A 27,363-nucleotide genomic window follows, 5' to 3' on the forward strand; every position below is an offset into this window, starting at 1 on the left:
AACTAGCTCCAAAAGGTGGAGGGAATTCAGGTGGAAGTGTCTTATACGATTCTTTATTACACCTCAAATTACTGCCAGAGTAAAAGGGTTAGATTCTCAATGTTGAAGACGCTCGGACGCCAATCACTCTCATGTTTTTTGGACATGTACAAAATTAAAATCATTCTGGGATAATGTGTTTGAAAAAACAGATACAAACTTGACTTATGCTGTTCCCAAGGACCCAAAGATATTTTTGTTCGGCCTTCTGCCTGGAGAGGTGATCGAAAAAGCGGACAGATACCTTTTTAAGATTCTGATTTTAGCATCAAAAAAAGCAATAACGAGAAGCTGGCTTAAAAAGGAGCCACCGACAGTGAACCAGCGGCTCGATGTTATAGAAGAAATATGCTCCATGGAACGACTGACTTGTTTTCTACGTCTCAAAGGACATTTCTTCATGAAACACTGGACTAAACGGTTGAAATATAAACAAAAAGAGACTTGAGTCTGTATCCTTATAATAATGGAACAGTGCCCCAGGTTTTTGTTTTTTGTTTTTGTATTTGTTTGTTTCTCAAAACTTGAAAAACTGAATAAATAAAGAGTTTAAAAAAAAAACATGTTGACAGAATTTTGAGCACCATGTCACAGAGTCCTGCAACAGGTCGGGTACCCAATGGTTGCTGAAACGGGTAGGTTTTAAAGTTCTGGAATTTTAAGGGCGGGTATGCGGGCGGATAGTAATTACACACGGGCGGGTCAGGACTAAACCAGGACTACACCAGGACTAATCTTGGACTTAAGAGAGAGAGAGAACCCCGAGCCCGTGGAGCAGGGTGTCCGCAAAACACACCTACGAACCCGTCCTGACTTTGAGTCCCGGTTCAGTTCTGGTTCAGTTCTGGTTCAGTTCTGGTTTAGTCCTAGTTCAGTCCTGGTATAGTCCTCCTGGTTCAGTCCTGGAATCAGTCCTGGGTTAGTCCTGGTTCAGTCCGAGGCCTATGAAGTGATGACAGTCGAGTTGCGTCTGTGAATTCGTGTTCGTACTGAAGAAAGTGTAATCATTTTCATTTCATTTAGTGATTGAAATTCTTGAAGTCGTAACTTTTCAGTTTGTATTCTGATGGTTCAGCTAGAATGCTTTTATTTTGTGTGTGATTTATCTCAGGCATGGTTGAATGGTGGAATGTTAGCGGGTCCACGTGGGTACGGGTTTAACTTTGACACAATCACGGGTTAACGGGCGGGTGCGGCGCTGTGCTGGGCAGGTGCAGGCGGGTGCGAGTCTCCAAAAATGGACCCGTGCAGGACTCTGCTGTGTACCACATAAAATCAGTTTGAGGTCAGCAAGCACAACCAGAATTAATACATAAGGCGCAACAGATTATAAGAAGAAGTGTTGATTTTTGAGAAAATTTTAAGATTTTAAGTGCACCTTATAGTCTGAAAAATAAATATATTGCTTCGAACCGAAAGTTCACTGTATCAAGGTATGTATTGTATCGGCAACTTCTAAATAATGCTCAGCTCTACTCGATACAGTGAGCTTTCAATTTGAAACAATATACGGTTCAATAAAAAATAAAGGTGTCTGTGATACTAAAAGTGTTGAAAAAGTGTTAAACCAATTCTTGTGCAAAGTTCATATGAAACACAAACATTTTAATCATCAAAACAGTGAAAATGTCAAATGTGTCGCATAAAAAAGTTTCCTTCCTCTAAAAATGGAACAAAACTGTAGCTCCATAACCAATAATTTAGTAAAATAGACTAAAAACTACTCTTGGCGATATATCGATACAGCAGCCAACAATACTGATACTGTATCACCACCAGTGTTGGGAGTAATGTATTATAAAAGTAATGTATTACAGTAATGCGTTGATTTTTGCTGTAACGCAGTAATGTAAGGCATTACAGGGGGAAAAAATTGTAATATTTTACTCGGTACAAATGTGACTAACGCACGTTACAATGCTTTTTTAACCTGGATTGAAGTGGTGGGTTTTTCTTTTCGCTAAAATCACCGTGAAATCAGCAGCGGTGAAAAGCTGGAGACGCAGCCGGATAGACCTTCAGTTAACCACGGGTGAAAGGACCAACCCAGAACTCTACGCTGTTTAGACCTGGTTTAGACCTGGTTTAGACCTGGGTCACTTCTGGTTTAGACCTGGTTTACAGTCGTCCCTCGCTCTAACGCGATTCACTTTTCGCGGTCTCGCTGTTTCGCTGTTTGTTAGTTTTTTGTTTGTTTGTTTGTTTTTTGTTTTGTTTTGTGCAATTTTGCATGCCTTTTGTTTTTAGTGTATGAACACGTATTGCGTTCCTCCCGCTGTGTCCTGATCGGCTGAGGGACTCCTGTCTCCTGTACAGTACAGAATGTGTTCAGCTGCCAAATTTAAATACATGTTCAATCTCTAGCAGTGTGATTCTGAAGTGCTGTACGGTTGCAAGTTTTCTCTCCGACAAAATCCACAACGTCGACGAAACGTTCTGCACCGACAAAGGCTCCTGCACTCGCACCCAAAAGACAGAGGAAGATGCAAACCATCGCACAAAAAGTTGGACTTCTGGACACGTTGAAGGAAGGTAGAAGTTACGCGCTGTAGCAGAGTTTTGCACCGGGTCTTGTACTCGCAAATAGTTGCTGAAATCAGGACCGTGAGCCCGAGCAGCAGGGTCCATAAAGAGCGATCGGGCGACAGCCGCTCTTACCTCCATGAGGTGCGGAGCAGAGCCACTCATTTCTTCCTGCGTCACCTTCGAGCCCGTCCTGACAGTGGTTTAGTCCTGGTTTAGACCTTGTTTAGTCCTGGTTCAGTCCATATACGGCTCAAAAGTTCAGCTTTTTCGCAGTTATTTTGGTGAGAGTAACTTAAAGTAATGCAACAGTAATGTAATGCCTTACATTTTAAATGCAGTAATATTGTAATGTAACGAATTACTTTGAAATGACAGTAATAAGTAATAAATAACACATTACAGTTTTAAAGTAACTTGCCCAACAGTGATCACCACATGAAACAGTGCAATATACTGATATTTCGATATTTTTGCACAGCCCTACTCATAACGCCTGTTCATGTGTTTGAGCGAAGAGTAAAAAAATAACCTCTCTACTTTTAATAATAAATTCCATGTTGGTGTTCAGTGAATCAGAGTGTAGTTGTACGCACGTTGGTGAGAACGCCGTCGCCCTTGTCGCTGACGCAGCCCTGCAGACTGAAGGTCAGGTCGTGGCAGCTGACCATGATGCGCCGACCAAATCGCTCTTCAAACGGCTTCACGTCCGGCTCGATCCCAGAGAAGTCCAGCCTCTGAGGAAGGACACGCGCACACATGTAAGAGACGTGATCAGAGCAGAGGACGAAGAAGAAGACACACGCAGAATCTATAAAGAGCATGAAGAAAACAGGAAGAACAGAGGAGTGGACGTCTCACCTGAGTCTCCGGGTCTAGAGAGAACAGCTTCTGTCTGCCCTCGTTCCTGTTGATCTTATTGAGCTGGTCTGTCTCCCGGGCGTACTGGACAAACAAGAAAATGTATTAAAATGTGTTTGTTTAAAGCTTTTCAATGTGTCTTTAATGGCAAATGTACAGTATAGGCAAGTTTCATTGTTGACAAAAGCGCGCGTTGCATGCTGGGAATTATTTCGGTCGGCGGCAAGAAACACTAATTCAACATGACGGACGGAGCGAGAAAGCACGTAAAGGGTATTGATCCCGGTTATTGATCCACTCTAACGGCAGAGGACACAAGACCATTTGACCAGAAATTGGTCATAAGCATCGACGGACGACAAATCACCCTTTTCAACCCCGACAAAAGGTGGACCAAACCAAATTTCTGGTCGGAATCGCCAACTACCCTGGACAAATATTCACTTGGGCGATATCCACAATGACTTGGTGGAAACTCCTGGGCCGTTCACAGCAGAAAAGATGAAAACCTCCAAGAGTCTGGATGTGTTGTTGAACTTGTTGGAGTCCACGGTTTGTTAGGATCTTCTACGTTTGCTCTGCGGATGTTTGAAAGTCGTTTAATTCACCGTTAGTGGTTCTTTTCACTCAGAATACGAAAAAGACATTTTCCTTCTTCCGTGCTTCTATTTGTGCGTCCGATAATGCAGCAGGAATTTTTTTTAGTTTTTATTGGTTTAAACATTTCAAAACATATATAGTAACAACAGTCTGGAGGTTCTTAAACATGTATTTGGTATTGACATTTGTATGCACTATATTGTTTTTTTTGATGTCATTGATGAATACATTCCATTTTTCCCCATTGCTCATTGTATTTGTACCCTTTAAGTTTCAGATTATATGTTATTCTTTCCATCATTGAAATATTTTCCACGATCCTGATCCAGTCTTGTTGTGCAGGTGGATCTGGTTGTAACCAAATGCAGCAGGAATTTACCGTTATCGGGGAGAAATACGTGAGGTTACGCACTGTGTTTGACGCTACCGTGTTTCTTGCCTCCGACCAAAACATTTCCCAGCAGCAACGCGGGCTTTTAATAACAAAGATGTCAACTGAAACTCGCCTATAAACACGCTGCTGACACTCCTGGTCTAAATTCCAGGTTACTGTGAGAAAACTTTGAATTAGTGGGCAGTAAGAGTACACTCTCTTCGATTATACTCATTGATAGTGCAATGTTTCATGTTTATCCCGTAAAATGTTCGAGGGAAATGATCCCAGACTGTATTATTTCATTACCAACATAATGAGAAAATGATGAAGTAGCACCAGAGCGCACACAGTCGATTCACAGCCGATTCCTGAACAATATCTATGAGCACTTGGAGACATATCGGCCCATATCAGCCAAAATCTTGCTGATCTGGGCCGATAGTCCACGTGGGCATGTTATACCTCGTTATGTCCATTTAATCCAATTTACAGACAGATAAATGTCCTAATATGCGGCGCCGCATCAATATTTATCTGCAGAGTAATATGTCTGAGTGTGCGATGCCGTAATGTCCCTGAACACACCGCCACAGTCACGTCATGTCACTCACGTGCTCTTGTTTACACCTGTGCACAGCCACAGATCCACGTGTACAAAACTGAGGCGCTGCTTTAAACGCTCTTGAGTCTGATCCACCGTACTGACAATAAATAAAATATTTTGTTGATTTTACCCGCAACGTTCTTGTATAAACAGGCTTTTGATGCCGAAATGATCATTTTAAAAGCCATTTTTAGAAACAATATTGACGCTTTCAAGGCAAAATAATAGTTTATATTTGTGTTATTATAAAAGGTTTTTACACTCTTGTGTCTGATCCACCATCCTGACAATAAAGTTTAGGCCAGAAACAAAACTACTGCTGTTTTTATCAAAGCGCGAGTACGGAGAAAAGAGAGACGACCACAAACAGAGGACACACAGAGAGCTGCTGCAACATGCTGGATTATATTCTTTTTACGGACGATTGTTTAGAGTCGGGATTAGAAGGACGCTTATTTGCGAAGACTTGTGATCTGAGAGGAGCCTGTGTGACTGTGAGTGTTGTAAATGTGTCAGTTTTGAAGCTACTTTTGGTTCTTTCTCGTTGTTTAGCTCTTAGCTGCTGTAGCTCCCACACATAAACAGCCTCTTTTCTTACATCGGCCAAGTGTAAAGTGACTATAGCGGCTTTACACACGTTACCGAACCTGCACTGATATGTAAATGAGCTGTGAACAGGTGTGAATGATCGACATTTACACGGTGCACACTCGTTTACCATTAAAAGCTCATAATGGCCGTTTACTTACTTTCTTTACTGGCTAGAATGTCGTGCAAAAATGCCATTATTAGGCCGACCTACTGTCTTTAAACATGACAGTAAAGAGTAGGGATGTCACAATAACCAAAATATCATGATATTGTATTGTCAAAAGTCGCACAGTAATATCGTGGGCTGCCACTATATATCGAATCACAAGTTTCTTCGCTTAATTGCATTGTTTTATAGCAGTAACAGCTTATAAACATAGAGAACAACATCTCCCATGATTCATTTCAGCGCAAATAACATAAAGAAATATATTTTTGACTTGAAATCTTGGGATTATGACGGTAAGAATTCACACCAAAATCTTCAAGGTATTTTAAAAGCAAAAAAGCGTCCCATCTTTAATTATTAGCTCTTCAAAATATCGCCATAAATATCGTACCGTGAGATGCGTGTCGTGATAATATTGTACTGTGAGATTTGGATAACGCTTAATATGGCAATACATGTTTTACCAAATGACGGTCAAAGCATTTTATAATGTTAGTCCTGTTATTATGTATAATATCATGATATTGTGAGTAGGGACGGGCATTCGATGACATTTTCTTAATCGATCGTCGGAAGAATTAACGATCGATTATCGATTAATCATTAACGTTTTTATATTAAAATGATCATCATTATTATTACTATCTGCACTACTAATCTGCATAAATAAATTCAATTTTACGACATATAAACTGTCGCGACTCTAGAGCCACATCAGCCCGTTTGACATTATAATGTGTTTAATTCAGTTTTGCGCAAATCTCACAGAAACAAAACTCAAAACCGCATCGCAAATTTGCATAAACTAAGCGAAAATTTAAAAAACAGCTCTTGTGTCGCTGATGTGGTTCAATTTCTGTCGGATTAAAAGACATGACTCAGGTGAATACAGGTCAGTGTGACCAGATTTGTGTTTGTCAAAACCAGGACAGCGTACGGGGGGAGGGGGGCGGGGCCTCGTCATCCACATTGAGCGACTCTCACCTGGTAAAACTTTTTCCCACTGGACACAGAAACATATGTGCTGCTTTATCCACTGTGCACATGGACTCACACTTGTCCCAACGCAACGGAAAGTGTGGAATTTCTTGTACAAATCATCGTTAAATACACATTTGTGCTTCTGTATGTTGCAGGCTGACCGAATGTTTCTGTTTGCCTGATGCAGAGACACATGTACACACCTGTTTGGTCACGACACACAACAACCTACATTCGGTTTGTCAATTAAAATTAACGTAATCGATGAAATTCTTAATGATCAATTATCGATTAATCATGCCCATCCCTAATCGTGACCCTCTTCATCATATCGTGAGCTTTCCTAAGATATCACAATAAATATCGTACCGTGAGGTTCATACCGTGACGATATCGTATCGTTAGACTTGGATATCGTTACACCCCTAGTAAAGAGGCAGAATAACAATAAATGTCACCTATACAACGCAATTTTAAATCCAGTAGAGCCAGATCTAAGTTTTATCATCAATAAAAGATTTACAGCGAATTTTTCTCCTCCAACTCCCATTTTATCGGTATCGTATCATATATCGGCTGCAAAAAAAAATCCATATCAGTCGGGCCCTTGTCCTAACCTTCCAAACCGGGATCCAAAACAACAGCAGAAGTGAAAACAGCAGGTCCAGACTGAGGCCAACATGAAGCCACAGACAAAGACGTGAAAGCCTCAGGTAAAAGTCTGCGCTCGTCTGCCCCGGTGTCTCTCCCCGGTGTCTCTCTCTTTGTCTCACTCCCCCCACTCTCTTTTTCCTCCTCTGTGTGTCTCTCTTTCTCTTTCTCTCTCTGCAGATCGTGGCCCGGAGCGCAGAGCAGAGCGGCAGCATCACACCGAGCTTTGTTCCGTGTGTGGAAGACGCGTTTTACACACGAATTAAAGAAACAGTCACTACGGGACGCGCGCTACCGCCCCGCCTCAGGAAAAGAACAATAAAAGCTCGAGAGGAGTGCATGTGTAACTGTAAAAGACACAACAGTAACATCCACTTTCTACACTTTACCTTCCCGTTTACTGCCAAGAAAAATGGATTTAGATACAAGCTACTAAGAAAATAATAATAATCATTGCTGGTTTTTGGTCAAATGACAAGACGACATTGAATAGGCCAGATTCTCTCGGTCAGATTGACTGGAAAAGAGGAACAGATACAAACTCTGTTGTTCAAATACAGATTTTTTTGGGGAATTGAGGAAATAAAAGAATGAGAACTTCGCACATCAGTTTCTTGAAACGGAAACGTTGGAGGACAGATAGCAGCTCAAAAGTATATACATATAGATATATAATTTTTCATTTCTGACTTGTCTGTTTTGATTGTATTTATTTATATTGTATGTGGATAAAAGCAAATATCATCATAATATACATCTATTTGGTTTAAGTCATTGATTTTTAAGATAAGTCATAAATAACTTACCATATTTTTCGGATTATAAGGCGCAATATGAATTATGTGGAATTCTCTCGTCTATTTTCATACATAAATTGCACCGGATTATGAGGCGTATTAAGAGAAACAAACGGACGACTCTTGAGACTGATCCTTAGCCCGGGCGTCCACGATCCATCAGCAGATCGTGGCGTAATTCGCCCGGCGTTGCCTCCCTGTCTTGGTGAATGTGTTTTATTTTTAATGTGAATGTGGTGGATCATTTAAGTTAGTTTTTTTTTTATTTCCTATGAGGACGACTCAAATATACACTGAGTAATAATGTGTTTAATACAGCTTTGCGCATATTTGTTTACATTTTACAGAAACAAAACTTAAAACCACATGACTCATTTGCATAAACTATAAGCGTTGAAAAAAAACAGTTCACTCCTTTACTTTAGTTTACCAAAGTTGTACTAAAACATTTTGACAGAATTTTGAGCGCCGTGTAATATATAAAATCGGTTCGAGGTCAGTAAGCACAACCAGAATTAATACATAAAGTGCACTGTCGAGTATTGAAAAAAATTAAAAGATTTTAAGTGCGCCTTATAGTTTGAAAAATACGGTAATCTACCACCAACTTTCCTCTGAAAATGTGGGGCAAATTAACCTAAATATAGACCAAATTAAATGATTAGTAAGTAAACACAACCTGAATTAATACATAAGGCGCAGTGTCGATTTTTGAGAAAATTAAAGGTTTTTAGGTGCGCCTTATAGTCCGAAAAATACGGTAAGTTGTTTACAGTGCAATGTGTAACCTTTCTACTGCAAAGTCCATCAATTGCTTTTCTCCATGAAGATGTTATTGCTTTGTCTGGAATATTCCACAGTAGGGCATTAAACCTTTCTATCTTCATATAGAACAAACCAGACCATGTTACAGGTCAGATCTGTGGAGAGGCGACCCCGCTCACAGTCAGAATGTGTGTTTTTCTGGATATTTCAGAGCTCTAAAACCACCTGTACCGACCTGTAATTTAACAAACACAAGATAGAACTGTTTAATGTCACACTGTGGAACATTCCAAGAAAAGCAATGACGTCTCCATAGAAACAAGCAGATGACGGACCCCCAACTAAAAAGTTACACAGTGCATCTTTAACACTTTGGCACAACGACTAAATCAATATTGTCCAGGTTACTATTTGATTTTAATTTTATTTAGATTTTATTTGTTATTTTATTTATTTGTTATTTTATTTTATTATTTTATTTGTTATTTTATTATATTATTTATTTTATTATATTTTATTTATTTATTTATAATTTAATTATTTATATGTAATTAATTTTTTTAAATCATTTTTAGCTACGTGCATTTTAGCACTTTCCCATTGTTTTTATTTATGATTTACTACCTGGTTTAGTCCTCGTTTGGTCCTGGTTTAGTCCTGGTTTAGTCCTTGGTTTGGTCATGGTTTAGTCCTTGGTTTGGTCCTGCTTTAGTCCTGGTTTAGTCCTGGTTTAGTCCTGGTTTGGTCCTGGTTTAGTCCTTGGTTTGGTCATGGTTTAGTCCTTGGTTTGGTCCTGCTTTAGTCCTGGTTTAGTCCTTGTTTAGTCCTGGTTTAGTCCTGGTTTAGTCTTTGGTTTGGTCCTGAATTACTCCTGGTTTAGTCCTGGTTTAGTACTGGTTTGGTCCTGGTTTGGTCCTGGTTTAGTCCTGGTTTAGTCCTGGTTTAGTCCTGGTTTAGTCCTGGCTTAGTCCTGGTTTAGTCCTGGTTTAGTCTTTGGTTTGGTCCTGAATTACTCCTGGTTTAGTCCTGGTTTAGTACTGGTTTGGTCCTGGTCTGGTCCTGGTTTAGTCCTGGTTTAGTACTGGTTTGGTCCTGGTTTGGTCCTGGTTTAGTCCTGGTTTGGTCCTGGTTTAGTCCTGGTTTAGTCCTGGTTTAGTCCTGGTTTAGTCCTGGTTTAGTCGGTTTGTCCTGGTTTAGTCCTTGGTTTGGTCCTGGTTTGGTCCTGGTTTAGTCCTTGGTTTGGTCCTGGTTTAGTCCTGGTTTGGTCCTGGTTTGGTCCTGGTTTAGTCCTTGGTTTGGTCCTGAATTACTCCTGGTTTAGTCCTGGTTTAGTACTGGTTTGGTCCTGGTTTGGTCCTGGTTTAGTCCTGGTTTAGTCCTGGTTTAGTCCTGGTTTAGTCCTGGCTTAGTCCTGGTTTAGTCCTGGTTTAGTCTTTGGTTTGGTCCTGAATTACTCCTGGTTTAGTCCTGGTTTAGTACTGGTTTGGTCCTGGTTTGGTCCTGGTTTAGTCCTGGTTTAGTCCTGGTTTAGTCCTTGGTTTAGTCCTGGTTAAGTCTTTTATCGTATTAATTTGTCTGTGCTGCACTTTGGAAACTGTCATGTTTACAAAATGTGCTATAGAAATAAAGTGGATTGGACTGGACTAATGTAAAAAAAAAACAAAAACACTATTAATAAAAACACAATAATTAAATCCTAACGAGATAGAAATTCATTTGTGATGTAAATAGTTTTCTACACGCTGCGGTACCTTCATGAGCTCCGGGTGCAGACTCCTCCCCAGGTTGTCCAGCAGCCCGTCCCCTTTGCCCTGGCTGCTGCTGTCGTCATCTGGAAGAGAAACGACACAGGTTAATACGTTCACATCGTTCACATCCGTCACAGCGGCAGAATCAGTCCCTTATGCTTCCCCGGAGACTCTTTATTTGACTGTGGGCCAGATCAGCTCTCTCTTTTGTGCTGCGCTTACATTAAAACAAGAACTCGGCTGATGGATTTTTGGACCACGTGAACTCGAAATGCCCTGCTGCGTTATTGGACGACGTCGCTCCCGCCCGTTAGAATCTTAGGTTTTCATAGACTTGACCTCAGCTATTTGGTTCATGCACAGAGCTGGATGTTATTTCAAAAAAAATCTCATTTGTTGGAAGGAATTTTTACTTCGCTCAGCATGGAAAGAGAATTTCACAGTAAAACAAAGAGACAGACTCCGCAAAAGTGACTATAAAGAGACATTGTTATAATGTTTTACTCTCCTTATTTATCCTCTTGAAATTGTATTGAGAGTGAATTATGCATGTTAGAGTAATTTTTTATTTCCATTCCATGCATGAAGTCTGGTCTGTACTTCCTTCTAGTGTTGCCATAGTATTAATGTTTCAAACTCAGGCGACGTTTATATGATGAGGGTCTGAACAGAAGAAACAAAAGTGGCGTCGCGTCTTCACTTTCAATTCTGCATTTAGACGAGCGTTTTCAGGAGGAAATCTGCGTGCGTACAGTGACGCAAAGGTGGCTCTGTGGTGATGTTTGTGACGTAAACACGTACGTGACCTGAGCAGATCTGACCAGAGTTTTGTGTCTTGGGCAGTGTAGACGGAAACGCTACGGCGGAGCGGATTCAACTTTTCCACTCTGGAGGGTGGTTTCAGATTTTTGCGTTTTTAAGCCCCAAAAACGCCATCACCGTCTAAACCACAGGTGTCAAACATAAGGCCCGGGGGCCGGATCCGGCCCTCCAAGACCTTTAATGTGGCCCTCTGCTGATTTTCTACTAAATTTTAATTATATTTTCTTTTAAAATATTGTATTTTCTGCAGTGCTTAGTATAGCAGCGTCTCCAGCATCTCTGTACGTGGCCCCTCCCACCAGAGCAGCACAAATGAAGACTTGTCTCTTTCCAAACGCTCTTAAAGGACGATCGTTTTGACTGTTGACCGTGACACCCTCATCAGAAAAATGTCTAATATGAGAAAAGTGGAGCCAAGTGCAGGATTTTCCCCCCAAAAAATTGACTTATTCCTATTTACATACAATTTAATGTTAAAACACTGTGTTGAAATTACATTTTTGTTGTTCATAATATTATAATATTTTGTAAAAGAAAGAGTTCATCAATTAAAAAAAGATTTCTGTAATAGATTTGTGTTTCTCTGCACAAATATTTGAAGTTATTGGTATTTTTGGGGTTTATATGACATGAGTTTTCTGATCCGGCCCCTTGGGGATCAAAGTAGGTTGGATACGGCCCCCGGACCAAAATGAGTTTGACACCACTGGTCTAAACGAAAGGCGCTTTCCATAAAACATTTAGTCAATTCCCTCAATTTTGATGCAGCTTTTGATGCCGAAATGATCATTTTAAAAGCCGTTTTTGCAGACAATATTGTAACTTTCAACACAAAATAATAGTTAATATTTGTTTTACTATGAAGTTTTATATTGGTTCTGATAAAACTCAAACTCAAACTGTTCAGGAAAGGTAAAATTTTATCCCGTTATGTAATTTTTTTCAATGAGTATCTACTTTCGAAGTTAACTTTAGTATCTGTTAGTATCTGATTTTCCTTATGTGATTTTTTTTTTCTTAATCAGTGATACATATGGGATTCAGTAGCAAATAAATGGACAAAATTTAAATAAAAACAAAAAGTGCTCTGCTCACTCCTATGGTCTGCATCTATCCATAAACAGATCTGACAGGAGGGTGTAGAAGTGTGGTTCTTTGTTGTGGCGACGTTTACAGAATGCAGCGTTAAACTTTTTGAGCAAATCTGAATTGTCCAAAATATAAAAGATATCGCCAAAAGTGTTTACATTTGGATTGGACAAAAAAGACTGACATGTTGGTGGAATTACGTTAAAATCTCATGTCTCTTTCACGTCAAACCAATCTCATATCTCGTCTTGTCTCATTCTTTCTATAAAATTTTGTGACAAATTCTATACAAAATTACACTGAATAAATGAAAAAATATGAGGTCAAAACTGGAAACTGAATCATAATATTTCTATAATAGGAATTACGTTAAAATCTTGTCTCGTCAGCCCAATCTTGTCTCGTCTCGTGGGAATTGTGTCTCGTCTCATCCCTACTAGTAAATTGTTCGACAAATTCTATCCTAAATTACATTGAATAAATAAGAAAATATGAGGCCAAAATTGGAAACTGCACCATGACATGACATTTTATATTAGGAATTACGTTAAAATCTCGTAATTTCTCGTTCTTGTGGACTCAATCTCGTGTCGTCTCGTGGAAATTTTGTCACAAATTCTTTACAAAATTACTTCAAATAAATAAGAAAACAAGAGGCCAAAATTGGAAACTGAATCATTACATTTCTATATTAGGAATCACGTTAAAATCTCATCATGTCTCGTTCTCGTCGACTCGAAATTGTGTCTCGTCTCATCCCTACAAGTAAATGGTGTTACAAATTCCGTACAAAAATCGCATTGAATAAATAAAAAAACTTAATCATGACATTTCTCTATTAAGAATTATGTTAAAATCATGTCATGTCTCGTTCTCGTTTACCCAATCTCGTCTTGTCTCGTGGAAATTGTGTCTCGTCCCGTCTTTACTAGTAAATTGTGTTACAAATTCCGTACAAAAATGACATCGAATAAACAAAAAAACATGAAGCCAAAGCTGGAAACTGAAGCTGAATCATGACTTTATTAAAATCTCGTCATGTCTCGTTCTCGTGGACCCAATTTTGTATCTCGTCTCGTGGGAAATTGCATCTCGTCCCATCCCTACGAATAAATTGCGTGACGAATTCTACACAAATGTCTGCCTGGATCCATTGCTTATCTTTCCTGAACATGTTTGAATGTTGGCCGCGCTGGACGTCTCTGATAACAATTTATAGCTCTTTGGCTCTTTAACTATAAATAAACTGGACTATATAGTGAAACAGCTGCAATATGGAAACTATCAAAACGTCACAACACAGGCCTGGACCTGGACTACAGTTTATAGTTTTGGAAAAGAGAGTTGAAACCACAGCTTCTGCGAGTTGGAGCTTATTATTACAGTAACATGTTTTTCTTTTACGGGTTACACTGTCCAGAGGAGCGCAGAACGACACGGGGTCTGGCCGGGGCTCTGGACTCGAGGCCTGCACAGGATAATCGGAGAGAAAATATGATTTAAAATGGCGGAGTTACCAAATTGGGAGTTGCAGTTTTTGGTGTAATAAAATGTCCGGTACAAACAGCAGAATATTTAGGGCTTTAAAATCCGTGTATCATTCGTTCATTCGTTTTTCAATATAAAACCAAAAATAAGAAAACGAAAAAACAACAGTTTTCTTCGTTATTTGTCTCCAAAACCAAAATGAAAAAACGGATAACGATTCGTTTTTTCAGTTTTCGATTTTGTGTTTAAATGAAGAATGGAAAAAACGGTCCCATTTTGAACCAAAAGCTCTTATTTCGATTCATTTTCACTGGTGTGAATGCGTCAGTCGGATGCTTTGCACCACCTCGGAACCAGCCGCGGTTCTTGAACGCGGAGGACCAGAGCAGCTCTGTCCCGGTCTCAGTCCCGCTCTGGTCTCGGTCTGGTCTCGGACCTGGATCCGTCCTGATTCAGTCCGTATGCGGTGCAAAAGTCCGGCATCGCAGTCACGGAAGTCACGTAAACGGGAAACGGCCGTTATCCGTTTTTTCCATTCTTCATTTAAACACAAAATCGAAAAATGAAAAAACGAATCGTTATCCGTTTTTTCATTTTGGTTTTGGAGACAAATAGCGAAGAAAACTGTTGTTTTTTCGTTTTCTTATTTTTGGTTTTATATTGAAAAATGAATGAACGAATGATACACGGATTCTTTAAGGCTGCCACACACTACAGCAGGGGTCATCAAACTAAGGCCCGCGAGCCAACTCCGGCCCTTCACGCCCCTCTGACCGGCCCCTCAGTCCCTCTGACCCCCACCACTTGAACTGGTCCTATGAGGCAATCCTCAAAAGTTGTCATGGCCTATTTTTTTTTATTACTTTTTGGCAAATAATAACACATCTGCATCTTGTATTGTGTTGTTTTTTTCAATTTAAAAAAAAATATTTATATGAAGTATTTATATTTTAATAATTACATGACGTATTTATATTTGCCGCCAAATTTTTATCACCTGACAAGCCTGAGATCAAACAGTGACAGTCGACGCACGCGCAGAGTTCTGTAGTGCAGTTAAGAACAACAAAATGGTGAGCGTTAAAGTGCGACAAGTTGACAGAGAGTGCCAAGTTTTCAAAGATCAGTGGACGACTGATTATTTTTTTGTTCAGTACGGGAAACACTTAGCATGATTCATCAGCCGGTTTCACTTTGTGGACACCGTCTGACCTCGCAGCTTTAGGATTCGTTCGCTCGACGGTAGGCGGGTACTTTTTTTATTTAACGAATCGCTGCTGTTTGGTCGTGACGTATGTAATGCGCCGCTAACGGGGCTAACTGGTAAATTACGCTTTTCCCAAATCCTGTAGAAAGAAGGAAAACGTCTTTCCCCTTGATAAAATTCAAACATTCTCTTTTTCATCTTTAAATCCTTGATCTCGGGAATCGTTGCCAACACAGAATATCTGACTCTTCGTTGATTGGCTGGTGCCCGAACTCGTTTTTGCAAACCATCTCGTGTATTTTCATTCCTGATCTAGTCGGTGGAGAGAAATGAAATTGAGCGGAGGCACTAGGTGGCACCAGCCTGACTAGGAACCACTGTTATATGTAAAGAAAGTGTTGCAGTTTTCAAAGAACATAATCTGCGTCGTCAGGATCATACAATTCTGTTATAAGGCCAACACGACCCCGGCCCCTGTCACAGTCAGGAGTGATAATGTGGCTCCCAGAGAAAAAAGTTTGGTGACCCCTGCACTACAGGACAGTTTGCCCGATTTTGGCTGTGATTTGCGTCTCAATTTCAGGGAGGCGTGACCCGACTTTGTGTCCTCGTGTGCAATTTTAAAGCCGCTGTGCTCCTCTCGTGTGGTGTCAGTGTGACTCTGAGCTGCTCTGTTTGATCTTAACGACTAAACCACAGCAACAACCAATAAAACAGAACGTCACGGACAGACGCCTCTGTGTCCGTAACGCTCTTCGTCTTTAGTCGAGTACCGTCTTAATGTATTTTTGTTGTTTTGTTTTAGTTTAGCAGTTCATACTCCAGTCTTCTCTCATAAATTACTGCTCATGCTTGCAAATCTTACCAAAATCATTAAATAAAAATCACAATTAGACATTTTTTTCCCCCCAAACTTGTAATTGTAGTCGTCATGAATCCTCACCCAGTGCACAGTCGAGAGCCTCGGCCCCGTTCCTCCTGTCCGGGCCCCCGTCGGCGCTGCTCAGGGCCTGCTTCAGCGTGCACACCCACTCCTCCATCTCCGCCTCGCTGTCAGCCGCCAGGTAGTGACTGTAGCGCTCCTGCATCTTCAGCTCAAAGCAGTTGCGGCGCATCTTGGGACTCTGCGTTTAAAAGAGACACATTGAAAAACATGACCTTGATTTTCGCTGACTTAAACGTTGTCTGGAGGATTATTTTTGTTTGAAATTGTCAACGAAAGTTCAAAATTGAGCTCTGGGGGATGATGTTATATAGGCAATTTGGCAGACCAATCGGCAGACTGGCTGACTGTAGTGGTAGTGGTTTAGAGGAGCCTAAACACGGTTGATAACTGTTGTGCACCAAGTTGGACAAATAAAAAGGGAAAAAGAAAGATTGTATGGGCCGAAAACAGCGGCACCAGGGAACACCAGGACCTTTTTAAACACGAGGTGCCGCTGTTATCCACACCAAAGAACTGAGGAACTGCGGTACCGGGGAAGATCGGGACCTGCACACTCAGAGAGGTCCTGGTGTTGTTATTTTAGGCTATTAAACTGCAATTGGCCTAGTGTGACAAGCGCTACAGTCAGACTAGATCCAAACCAGACTCCAGAACCAGCGGGAGCAGCTCTGGTTCAGGCCGGGCTTAGATGAGCTGGAGCGGGGAGTGGTTCTTTCCCGGGAAGAACCAAGTGCAATGGAGGACAGACCAACCGAAAGTTCAATGTCATGCAAACTAAACTGAGGTAAGTACTCCGATGGCTCGAAAGCTTCAGGTGGCGCTGGTCATTTTACTGTCAAAACGGTGGCCCGAACACCCGTAGTCTCGTGGGATCTGGAGCTCTTTAGCATTATAGAGACACAGCAGTCTTGTAATTATGATGACCAAAAAAAAAACAGAATGAAAATCCATCAGCTGTGGACGTGGTGGGGCCAGATAAACATTAGATTAGGTAACGGGGCTACCTCGTTATCGATTGGCTGTCAGGTTGTCAGTCAAACTCGCTATGTTTCTAACGTAACTGATTCGCCGTCGCGCTGGGATTACATGGTTTACGTTCGCCTCTCGCACATTCCACAAACGCAAGACGCCGTTTACTCGACCAACGCAGAGGTTCTTAGAGTCATTTTCGAACTGCGGCTTCCTCGCAGGTTTGCGCAAAGTTTGTCGCGATGGCGGACGAGAATCCACGACCAGTTCGCCGCAAAAGAAAGTCCGTTTTTGAGGTCGCTGAAAGAAGAAGAGAAGGGGAAAAGGAGCGAAGACAAACTAAGGTGAACCAGGTCTAAACCAGGACTGAACCAAAGACTAAACCAGGTCTAAACCAGGACTAAACCAGGTCTAACAACATCATAACATGACTTAAAGTTCTCAAGAGTGAGCGTTGTGTAATAAAGGAGCTTTAAGTGCAGTACTTTTTTTTTTTACGTTTAACAGTTAGGCGCAAAAGAAAGTCCGTTTTTGAGGTCGCTGAAAGAAGAGAAAGGGAAAGAAGTGATGCCAAACTAAGGTGAACCAGGTCTAAACCAGGACTAAACCAGTTCTAACAAAATTATAACATGACTGAAAGTTCTCAAGAGTCAGTTTTGTGTCATACGCGAGCTTTAAGTACCGTCCTTCTTTAACGTTTACCAGTTCGCCGCAAAAGAAAGTCAGTTTTTGAGGTCGCTGAAAGAAGAAGAGAAGGGGAAAAGGAGCGAAGCCAAACTCAGGTGATTCTTGGAGATTCCTTCCAGCGATGGCGCGACTGAAGCAGACGAAGGGTCGCTAAATTACTTCTGGACAAGAAACTTCAACAGCAAGTCTTTCAGTGATCCTAAACACGCATCGATTGTAAACAAACATGATTTCGAGAGTAAAAAGGAGGAGTTTCTACTTAGGGAGCTGTGTAACGTTCGAAAAGGGACGAACTGTCGCTGTATTTCTCTTTCCTTGGAAAATCCTCTATACAACCTTTTAAAAATATGACAAACAGAACTAGCTAATCTGTAGAGAAAAACAAAAATGTGGCTGTTTGCTGCAGGTGTTCCAATCAGCGAGAACAGAAAAAGGATCAAGACTTTGGACAAAATGAAATCCAGGCACTCCAAAAAAAAGTAAAAGTCGCACGAGGAAAAGTATACAGTTCTTAAAAAGCCTTTATTTGTTTAACATCCTTTTATTTATACTTTTTTTTGGTGCGACTTTTACTTTTTTGGAGTGTCTGGATTTCGTTCGTGTCCAAAGAACTTGCTAATGTTTAAGGATTTGCAGTGGTACAAAGTTATTCCTCACTTGCATTACATATTCTATACTAATTATTAACCTGATTGAGTTTATAAGCACTTTTAACAACTTTCAGAGACCAGAGCAGAGTTTTGCCGCCACGTTAAGGCTCACAACGATAAAACCTGCTTTATAATTAGATGCAGTTAGTACACAGTGGCCTCGTTTTGACCAAAAGTGCTGTTTTTACAATATTTCTGTACTGGGGCCAAACTAATTTTAGTTACTGACTTACAGGTCCAGCTCCTTTAAACAATATCAACATAAAAAAACGGTCTAAAAACTTCTAATCTAATTGGACTTTCTAGTGGATTAGCAGCAACAACATTCCTGTTATGTTAAGGCTCTGCCACGAAGTAGATTTAAACATATCTTAAACCAACACAGTGTGATCTCTCCTGTAATCCCTGTTTTGTTCACGTAAGTCTAAAAATATCCTCCTTGGCACGGAGCAAGTCCGAGCTGCAGCAGGTACCAGTGTGTGCCGTGAGCTCAGAGCACAGCGGCCCCTCGCCCCTCATAACAGATCAGCTGGAATCCAGGACACGTAACTAAGCAGCAGAAAGTACGACAACAAAAACTGTGAAAAGGGCTACGTAATACACAACGGAATCGCAATGTATTATCAAATGTTTTAAGGCCTATTCATACTTCATCAGAACATACAAACTTTGGAGCTGGACAAACAAAATGACATAATTTTGTTGGTCCAGCTCCGGTTGTTCAGTTGTGACGGTTTTGTTCTCGACACTTCAGCTGAGAAGAACTTTATTCGGCAGTTCTGCAGCGCTGTAGCAAATCTTCGCTCTGATTGGTTATTTCTGGAACGCTCTGCCCCACCCACGTACGAACAGCAACCACAGTGGAGTGTTTTAAGGCTCGCCTTAAGACCCACATTTATTCTCAGGCTTTTAATACCGCCTGAGTTGGCTGGTCCTCTGTGTCTTTTTATTTTAATTTAATTTTTTAAATGTATTTATTGTTTTATGTATTTATTAATTTATTTATCTATTTAGTGTTTTTATTTACTTATTTATGTACTGTTTTTATTTATTTATGTATTTTTTTATTTATGTATTTATGTATTTATCTATTTAGTGTTTTTATTTATATATTTATCTAGTGTTTTTATTTATTTATATATTTATCTAGTGTTTTTATTTATTTATTATTGTATTTTTTATTTATTGTTTTTATTTATTTATTTATTTATTGTTTTATTTATTTTTTTTGTGTTTTTATTTATTTATTTTATTTTATTTTTTTTGTACTGCTTTTATGTATTGATTTTATTATTATTATTTTATTTATTTATTCTATTAGTTTCCTTATGGTTGAAACATAATTCTGCAGATTTTTTATTTATTTATTTTTTTTTAAGTAAAATGGTTTGCACTTTGGAAACCGTTTTGTTTCTAAAATGTGCTATACAAATAAAGTTGGATTGGATTATTTATGTGGGCGTGGTTTATCTGCTTCTTCGCCGGTGCAGAGCAAGAAAAAATAAAGGATGGTTTTGAGTTACAGCTGGAGGAAACGGTGAGAAAATACAAACATCTGTAGGACACGACGCTCACTGACGATAAAGACGCCAAATGGAAGAAATTCATGAAGGGAGATCGCCGACATTTTAGGCTCGGACGAAAATTAGTGTTGAAAAGTCTGTCTTAATTTCTGTGATAAGTTTGTGAAAACCAAAAGGCGGGTCACCAATAAAAAAAAAGGTTGGAGGACGAAAAAGAAATACCATCACTACAGAGCTAGAGCGAGGGGACGAACTCTTCTTGTTCTTATCACCTCAAGAACAAAAACAAAGTTCTAATGTTCTTATGTTTTTATGAATAGGCCTTTAGGTTTGTTTTTTTACCTGAATGACGTCGATGCACGAGTCCAGATAGATGGATCCTTTGGTTTCTTTGCAGTTCTTCTCGTCTTTGTAAGAGTTGAGGATGTATGAGCCGTCAGGGAGCTGGGACAGGTAGAAGTATCGTCTTTTGAACACCTGTAAAAATGTAAATATTTAAAAAAGAAAAGAAGATTCAAGGTAGGACTACAGGAGGGCAGGGGCAGTAAATGAGGACAGCGGAATGGTTGAAAATGGATAATGTGTATTGTACAAAAATAAGTGAAATAACCCAATATGTACATGAGCTGCAGCAAAAACCAAAAATCAGTCAAACAAATTCAAAATCAATTAAATGTCCTTGGGAAATGAGCTGCGATCAACCGGACTGTTCACCCAGCGCGGGAAAAACAGAATTCAAGCTGCTAGAAAAGTCCAGAATCAGTTATAGTGAAGGGAGGTAATGTCGCTTTTGTTTAGGTCACAGGTGTCAAACATGCGGTCCGGGGGCCAGATCCGGCCCTCCAAGACCTTTTAATCTGGCCCTCGGCTGATTTTCTACTAAAATATTGTAATTATATTTTCTATTAAAATCTTGTTAATTTTCTGTGGTGTTTATCACAGCAGCGTCTCCAGCGTCTCTGTACGTGGCCCCTCCCACCAGAGCAGCACAAATGAAGACTTGTCTCTTTCCAAACGCTCTTAAAGGACGATCGTTTTGACTGTCGACAACAAAATGTCAAAAATGAGAAAAGTGGACACCAAGTGCACGATTTTACCAGAAAAATTGACTTATTCCTATTTACATACAAGTTATTTTTAAAATGTTGTGTTGAAATTGTATTTTTCTTAAAGTTTCAGGTTGTTCATGATATTATGATATTTTGTAAAAGAAAGAGTTCATCAATTAACCCTCTCAGGCTCAAATTAATTTTTAGTATCAGGAAAAATCTGATATTTGGGGAAAATTATAATATGGGGTAGTAATATACAATCCTGACTTTTTTATCCTTTGTAAACGAAAAACGTATTTTGCACTTCTGGCAGGTTGTTTGTGTGTAGTCATTCTTGCACAGTCTGCATCGTCCACGTTTATCAGCATGGATGGAGAAAAGGCTCCTGAGTAAAAAAAGCTCATAAAATATGGATTTGGAGTAAGTAGGTAATTGGAATTTAGCTGTTGCAAATCTGCAACGCCTGCCTGGAGAGGGTTAAAAAAATCTGTAATAGATTTGTGTTTCTCTGCACAAATATTTGAACTTATTGTTATTTTTGGGGTTTATATGACATGAGTTTTCTGATCCGGCCCCTTTGGGATCAAAGTAGGTTGGATACGGCCCCCGGACCAAAATGAGTTTGACACCCCTGGTTTAGGTGTTCATGTGGGAATTGTCGCCGATGCAGGGATGGAGGCCGTGGAGCAGGTGCGAAGGACATTCTGCTACGTCAAACGCGTCATCGGTGTATCTACCGCGTCATCGTTGTAGCAGCTTTAGCTCGTCGTCACGTGGGAGTGTGGCAGAAATACGCTGCAATTTGTTTAAAAAAAAAACGCAGAATCAATCTAAAAACCACTTCGGCGACAAATACAAGGCCCACACGTCACTCTTAGAAGGTAGAAAGCTCTGAAAAGTTGATTTTGCATGAGATTTTATCCTTTAAACGTGCGACAAAGAGAGAGCACGCCACAGACACGAGGAGAATCTTAATAATTATATTATTATTATATTATATTATGTTTTAAATCTCCGATCACAAAGACCGCACAAAGACGACACGACGCAGCTGAATCCAGTGTGTCATCGTGATTATTAAAATAAAACTAGAGAACAAAGTCACAGACAGAGCAGCGGGCGTGTACAGGTGGAGGTGGAAAACAGGAGCTTATCAAAACAATGATGCCTTGAATTCCAGGAGAGTAAAGAGCTCAAACGTGCATGAATCACAACAAACACAATAGAGGAAATGAGAAGGGGAAACGAGAATAACAGGATTAAAAGCTCACTGAAGTCATTGTTGCATAATAGGTCCGCTTTAACATTATGCAACAATTCAAAGAAACTACTGCGAATCATCATCAGGAGCATCTCGACCGAAGTTCCTGAGGCCGTCGCACTTTTGAACATCGTACACTAACTTCCTGAACCCGTGTGTCATTCGTTCATTCATTTTTCAATATAAAACCAAGAATAAGAAAATGAAAAAACAACAGTTTTCTTCATTATTTGTCTCCAAAACCAAAATGAAAAAACAGATAATGATTCGTTTTTTTCAGTTTTCGATCTTTGGTGTTTAAGTGAAGAACGGAAAAAACAGATAACGGCCGTTTCCTGTTTACGTGACTTCCATGAGGATGCCGGACTTTTCCGTTGCATACGGAACCAGGACTGATCCAGGTCCGGGACCAGAGCGGGACCAGAGCGGACCAGAGCGAGACCAGAGCGGGACCAGAGCGAGACCAGAGCGGGACCAGAGCGGGACCAGAGCGGACCAGAGCGGACCAGAGCGAGACCAGAGCGAGACCAGAGCGGGACCAGAGCGGGACCAGAGCGACCAGAGCGAGACCAGAGCGAGACCAGAGCGAGACCAGAGCGACCAGAGCGAGACCAGAGCGAGACCAGAGCGGGACCAGAGCGAGACCAGAGCGAGACCAGAGCGAGACCAGAGCGGGACCAGAGCGGGACCAGAGCGGGACCAGAGCGGGACCAGAGCGAGACCAGAGCGGGACCAGAGCGGGACCAGAGCGGGACCAGAGCGGACCAGAGCGGACCAGAGCGGGACCAGAGCGGGACCAGAGCGAGACCAGAGCGGGACCAGAGCGGGACCAGAGCGGACTCCGAGCCCCAGCTTCGAGGTCGAGCCCTGCCGTGGGCTCTTTGCCTCTGGTCTGGTCCCGGTCTGGTCCCGGCCTGGTCTCAGTCTCAGTCCCGGTCTGGTCCAGGTCTTGTCCCGGCCTGGTCTCGATCTGGTCTCGGTCTCGGTCTGGTCCCGGCCTGGTCTCGGCCTGGTCCAGGTCTGGTCTCGATCTGGTCCAGGTCTGGTCTCGATCTGGTCTCAGTTCTGGTCTCAGTTCTGGTCTCGGTCTCGGTCTCTGTCTCGGTCTGGTCCTGGCCTGGTCCCAGCCTGGTCTCGGTCTCAGTCCCGGTCTGATCCAGGTCTGGTCCCGGCCTGGTCCTGGTCTGGTCTCGATCTGGTCTCGATCTGGTCTCAGTCTTGGTCTGGTTCCGGTCTCAGTTCTGGTCTCTGTTCTGGTCTCAGTTCTGGTCTCAGTTCTGGTCTCAGTTCTGGTCTCAGTTCTGGTCTCTGGTCTCAGTTCTGGTCTCAGTTCTGGTCTCTGTTCTCTCGGTCTGGTCCCGGTCTGGTCTCAGTCCCGGTCTGGTCCCAGTCTCAGTTCTGATCTCAGTCTCAGTCTGGTCCCGGTCTAATCTCAGTCTCGGTCTGGTCCCAGTCTGGTCTCAGTCTCGGTCTGGTCCCGGTCTGGTCTAGTCAGAGTGGCATCGGTATCCGCGAATCCACAAAAACCAAGCATCGATATCAGATTAGATCCTAAAAATTTGTATCAGAACAAAACAAATTTTTTATTTTTTATCTCTTTTAATCAGTTTGCCTCGAGGAACATATTTCATTCTGTCATGTGTTTCTCTCTCAAATGACAAACAAAGGAACCTTTAATAAAAAATATTAAAAAAACCTCGGTAAAGCTCCAAAAAAGTATTGTGCAATTCGACCGACTGCTCCAAACGTAATAACCATTAAACCAGAGTGTATTGTTTTGAAGAATGTGTCATTAGCGCACACACACACACACAGATGTTAGAGTGTGTTCAGAGTGTGTTGTGTGTGTTTTGTTGTGTGTGTTGAGTGTTTTGTGTTGTGTCTGTCGCTGCTGCTGCTGCTGACTCACCCTCATGGACACAGACAGGCTGCTGTTGATGTTGGCCTTCTGGAGCCAGCCCTGCTTCAGGACGCCGCCTCTCTGCGAGCACAGCGAAGACGTGTCCTGCCACGACAACAACAACAACAACAACAAAAACACACGTCAGAAAACAATAAAACAACGACAGAAATTTATCGTAGTATCGTCAAAAGTCTCACTGTAACATCATTACAACACTTTAACTTAACTCTCAGCAAAATAACTGTGTGAAGATGCCAAACTTTTGCGCTGTATAAGGAACTTCACTGAACCAGGTCTTAAACCAAGGGACTAAAACAGGATCTAAACACACTAAACACAGGACTGAACCAGGTGATACACAGTGAACTAAACTAGGAAATAACTTACGGTAAACCAGGATTGAAATCCAGGACTAAACCAGGTCTAAACCAGGACTGAACCAGGTCTAAACCAGGACTGAACCATGAAAATCCAGGACTGAAACCAGGACTGAAACCAGGACTAAACCAGGACTGAACCAGGACTAAACCAGGACTGTCTAAACCAGGACTAAACCAGGACTGAACCAGGACTGAACCAGGACTAAACCAGGACTAAACCAGAAAACCAGGACTAAACCAGGTAAACCAGGACTAAACCAGGACTAAACCATGAAACCAGGACTAAACCAGGACTAAACCAGGACTGAACCAGGTCTAAACCAGGACTAAACCAGGAAACCAGGACTGAACTGAACCAGGACTGAACCAAAACCAGGACTAGATCTAAACCAGGACTGAACCAGGACTGAAACCATAAACCAGTCTAAACCAGGAGGACTAACCAGTCTAAACCAGGACTAAACCAGGACTGAACCAGGACTGAACCAGGACTAAACCATGTCTAAACCAAGACTAAAGCAGGACTAAACCAGGACTGAACCAGGACTGAACCAGGTCTAAACCAGGACTAAACCATGTCTAAACCAAGACTAAAGCAGGACTAAACCAGGACTAAACCAGGACTGAACCATGTCTAAACCAAGACTAAAGCCGGACTGAATCAGGACTAAACCAGGACTGAACCAGGACTAAACCATGTCTAAACCAAGACTAAAGCCGGACTGAATCAGGACTAAACCAGGACTAATCTTGGACAAGGACTTGGAATCCAGGCCCGCCCCTGAGAGAATCCCGAGCCCGTGGAGCAGGCTCCTCAAAGCGCGACTGGGCGCTTTAAGGACACCCTCGCCTCTCGAGGGATCAGAACAGACGTGGAGGAGCAGCGGCTCTACTCCGAGCTCCTCCCGTGTGACTGAGCTCCTCACTCTGTCTCTAAGGGAGACGCCCAGACGCCCTGCGGAGGAAACTCATGTCGACCACTTGTATCTGTGATCTGGTCCTTTCGGTCATGACCCAGAGCTCATGACCAGAGGTGAGGGGAGGAACGAAAATTGAGATGTAGAGTTTATTACATTTCAAAATTTAATTGTCTGTGTTTTTAGCAGAGGTGGGACCAAGTCATTGTTTTGCAAGTCTCAGGTCTTTAACATCAAGTCCAAATCAAGTCAAAGCCAGGCAAGTCCAAGTCCAGTCTGGAGTCACGGGCCCATAAGTCCAAGTCAAGTCCAAGTCGTCTGCTTTGAGCTTCAAGTCATTTCAAGGCTTTAAAACCAAAAAAAATAATAATAAAGCTTAGATTTTTGCAATATATATGAATTTAAAAAGTACATTGTTCTTATAAAGTCACAGTATATTTATATGTATGAGTATTTTATATATAGAATTGTAGAAATTAATTTAGTTATGTTTTCCTTTTTAAATGTCTGGACAAGATCTTAGTGTGACAGGCCTCAAATCCGAGTCAAGTCCCAAGTCGTTGACCTTCAAGTCCAAGTCGAGTCCCAAGTCTTAGTCCATTTTATCAAGTCAAGTTTTTAGTTTTTCAGATTAGATCGTGGCAGAAAATAAACAGTTCTGCATCGTCATCATCAACTCTTCGTTCTTAACAAACAGCCGACGGAAGTGTTATTTATTTACATAAGAAAATTAATTCCTTGGTAACGTATTATTCCGTTCTAAATCGCTAAATGAAACAGATTTTAGTGCAAACTAAAACACACATTCACACATTCACAATGGTCTTCGTCGCACTGGGGTCTAGACAGGGGAGCAGCTGTCTGGTGCTCGACGCGGGTCCGATGACGGAGCCTCGTTCAGACTCGAGTGTTCAGCCCTCGTCATTGTCTCACGTTAACACGGACGCGTTTCTGCGGCGGAGAACGACACTGATGGAAGCAGCTTTTGTGTCGTGTGACGGAGAAAATGGTGCTGAAGAGGTGAGAGCTCGTCCACTCCTCCTCCTCCTCCTCCTCCTCCTCCTCCTCCTGCTGCTCAGTCTGTGTGTCAATCGTTCATTCGTTCATTTTCAAAATAAAAGCAAAAATAAGGAAACGAAAAAACAACTATTTACTTCATTATTTGTCTCCAAAACCAAAATAAAAAAAACTGATAATGATTAGTTTTTTCAGTTTTCGATTTTGTGTTTAAATGAAAAATGGAAAAAACCAGGACTAAAACGGGACTAAAACAGGACTAAACCAATTTCAGTCCTGGTCTGGTCCCGGTCTTGATCCCGATCCCAGTCCCAGTCCTGGTCTCAGTTCTGGTCCTGGTCCTGGTCCGGTCCCGGTCTCAATCACAGTGTGGTTTTGGTCTGGTCCAGGTCTCAGTCCCGGTCTCAGTTTTGGTCTGGTCCCGGCCTCAGTCCTGGTCTCAGTACTGGTCTGGCCCTGGTCTCAAGCCCGGTCTGATCCTGTCCCCGGTCTCAGTCCTGGTCTCAATCCTGGTCTCTAATCCTGGTCTCACTCCTGGTCTCAGTTCTGGTCCTGGTCCCAATCTGGTCCTGGTTTCAGTCCCAGTCTCAGTCACGGTGTGGTCGTGGTCTGGTCCAGGTCTCAGTTCTGATCTGGTCCCGGTCGCAGTTGCGGTCCCAGTCTCGGTCTCAGTCCCAGTCTCAGTCCTGGTCCTGTTCCTGATCTCAGTTCCGGCCTCAGTCCCGGTCTCAGTCCTGGTCTGGTCAC

At 41.6% G+C, this 27,363-nt stretch overlaps 1 protein-coding gene across 4 annotated transcripts in view; it reads right to left on the reverse strand.

Annotated features, from left to right (window-relative positions):
- Positions 1–27,363, reverse strand: part of dock11 (dedicator of cytokinesis 11) — a 208,025-nt gene that overhangs the window by 134,190 nt on the left and 46,472 nt on the right. For all 4 annotated transcript variants that reach the window (XM_055156687.1, XM_055156686.1, XM_055156685.1 and 1 more), the window contains exons 6-11: positions 24,309–24,404; positions 20,429–20,563; positions 16,255–16,435; positions 10,709–10,788; positions 3,424–3,507; positions 3,159–3,299 (exon numbers count right to left, since the gene is read on the reverse strand). In XM_055156687.1, coding sequence (XP_055012662.1) covers positions 3,159–3,299; positions 3,424–3,507; positions 10,709–10,788; positions 16,255–16,435; positions 20,429–20,563; positions 24,309–24,404 — 717 coding nt within the window. The remainder of the gene's footprint in view (positions 1–3,158; positions 3,300–3,423; positions 3,508–10,708; positions 10,789–16,254; positions 16,436–20,428; positions 20,564–24,308; positions 24,405–27,363) is intronic.

The sequence above is a fragment of the Boleophthalmus pectinirostris genome, unplaced genomic scaffold (genome assembly GCF_026225935.1).
Source record: "Boleophthalmus pectinirostris isolate CB_2022bp ecotype Guang Dong unplaced genomic scaffold, ASM2622593v1 HiC_scaffold_20, whole genome shotgun sequence".
NCBI classification, from domain to species: Eukaryota; Metazoa; Chordata; class Actinopteri; order Gobiiformes; family Gobiidae; genus Boleophthalmus; species Boleophthalmus pectinirostris.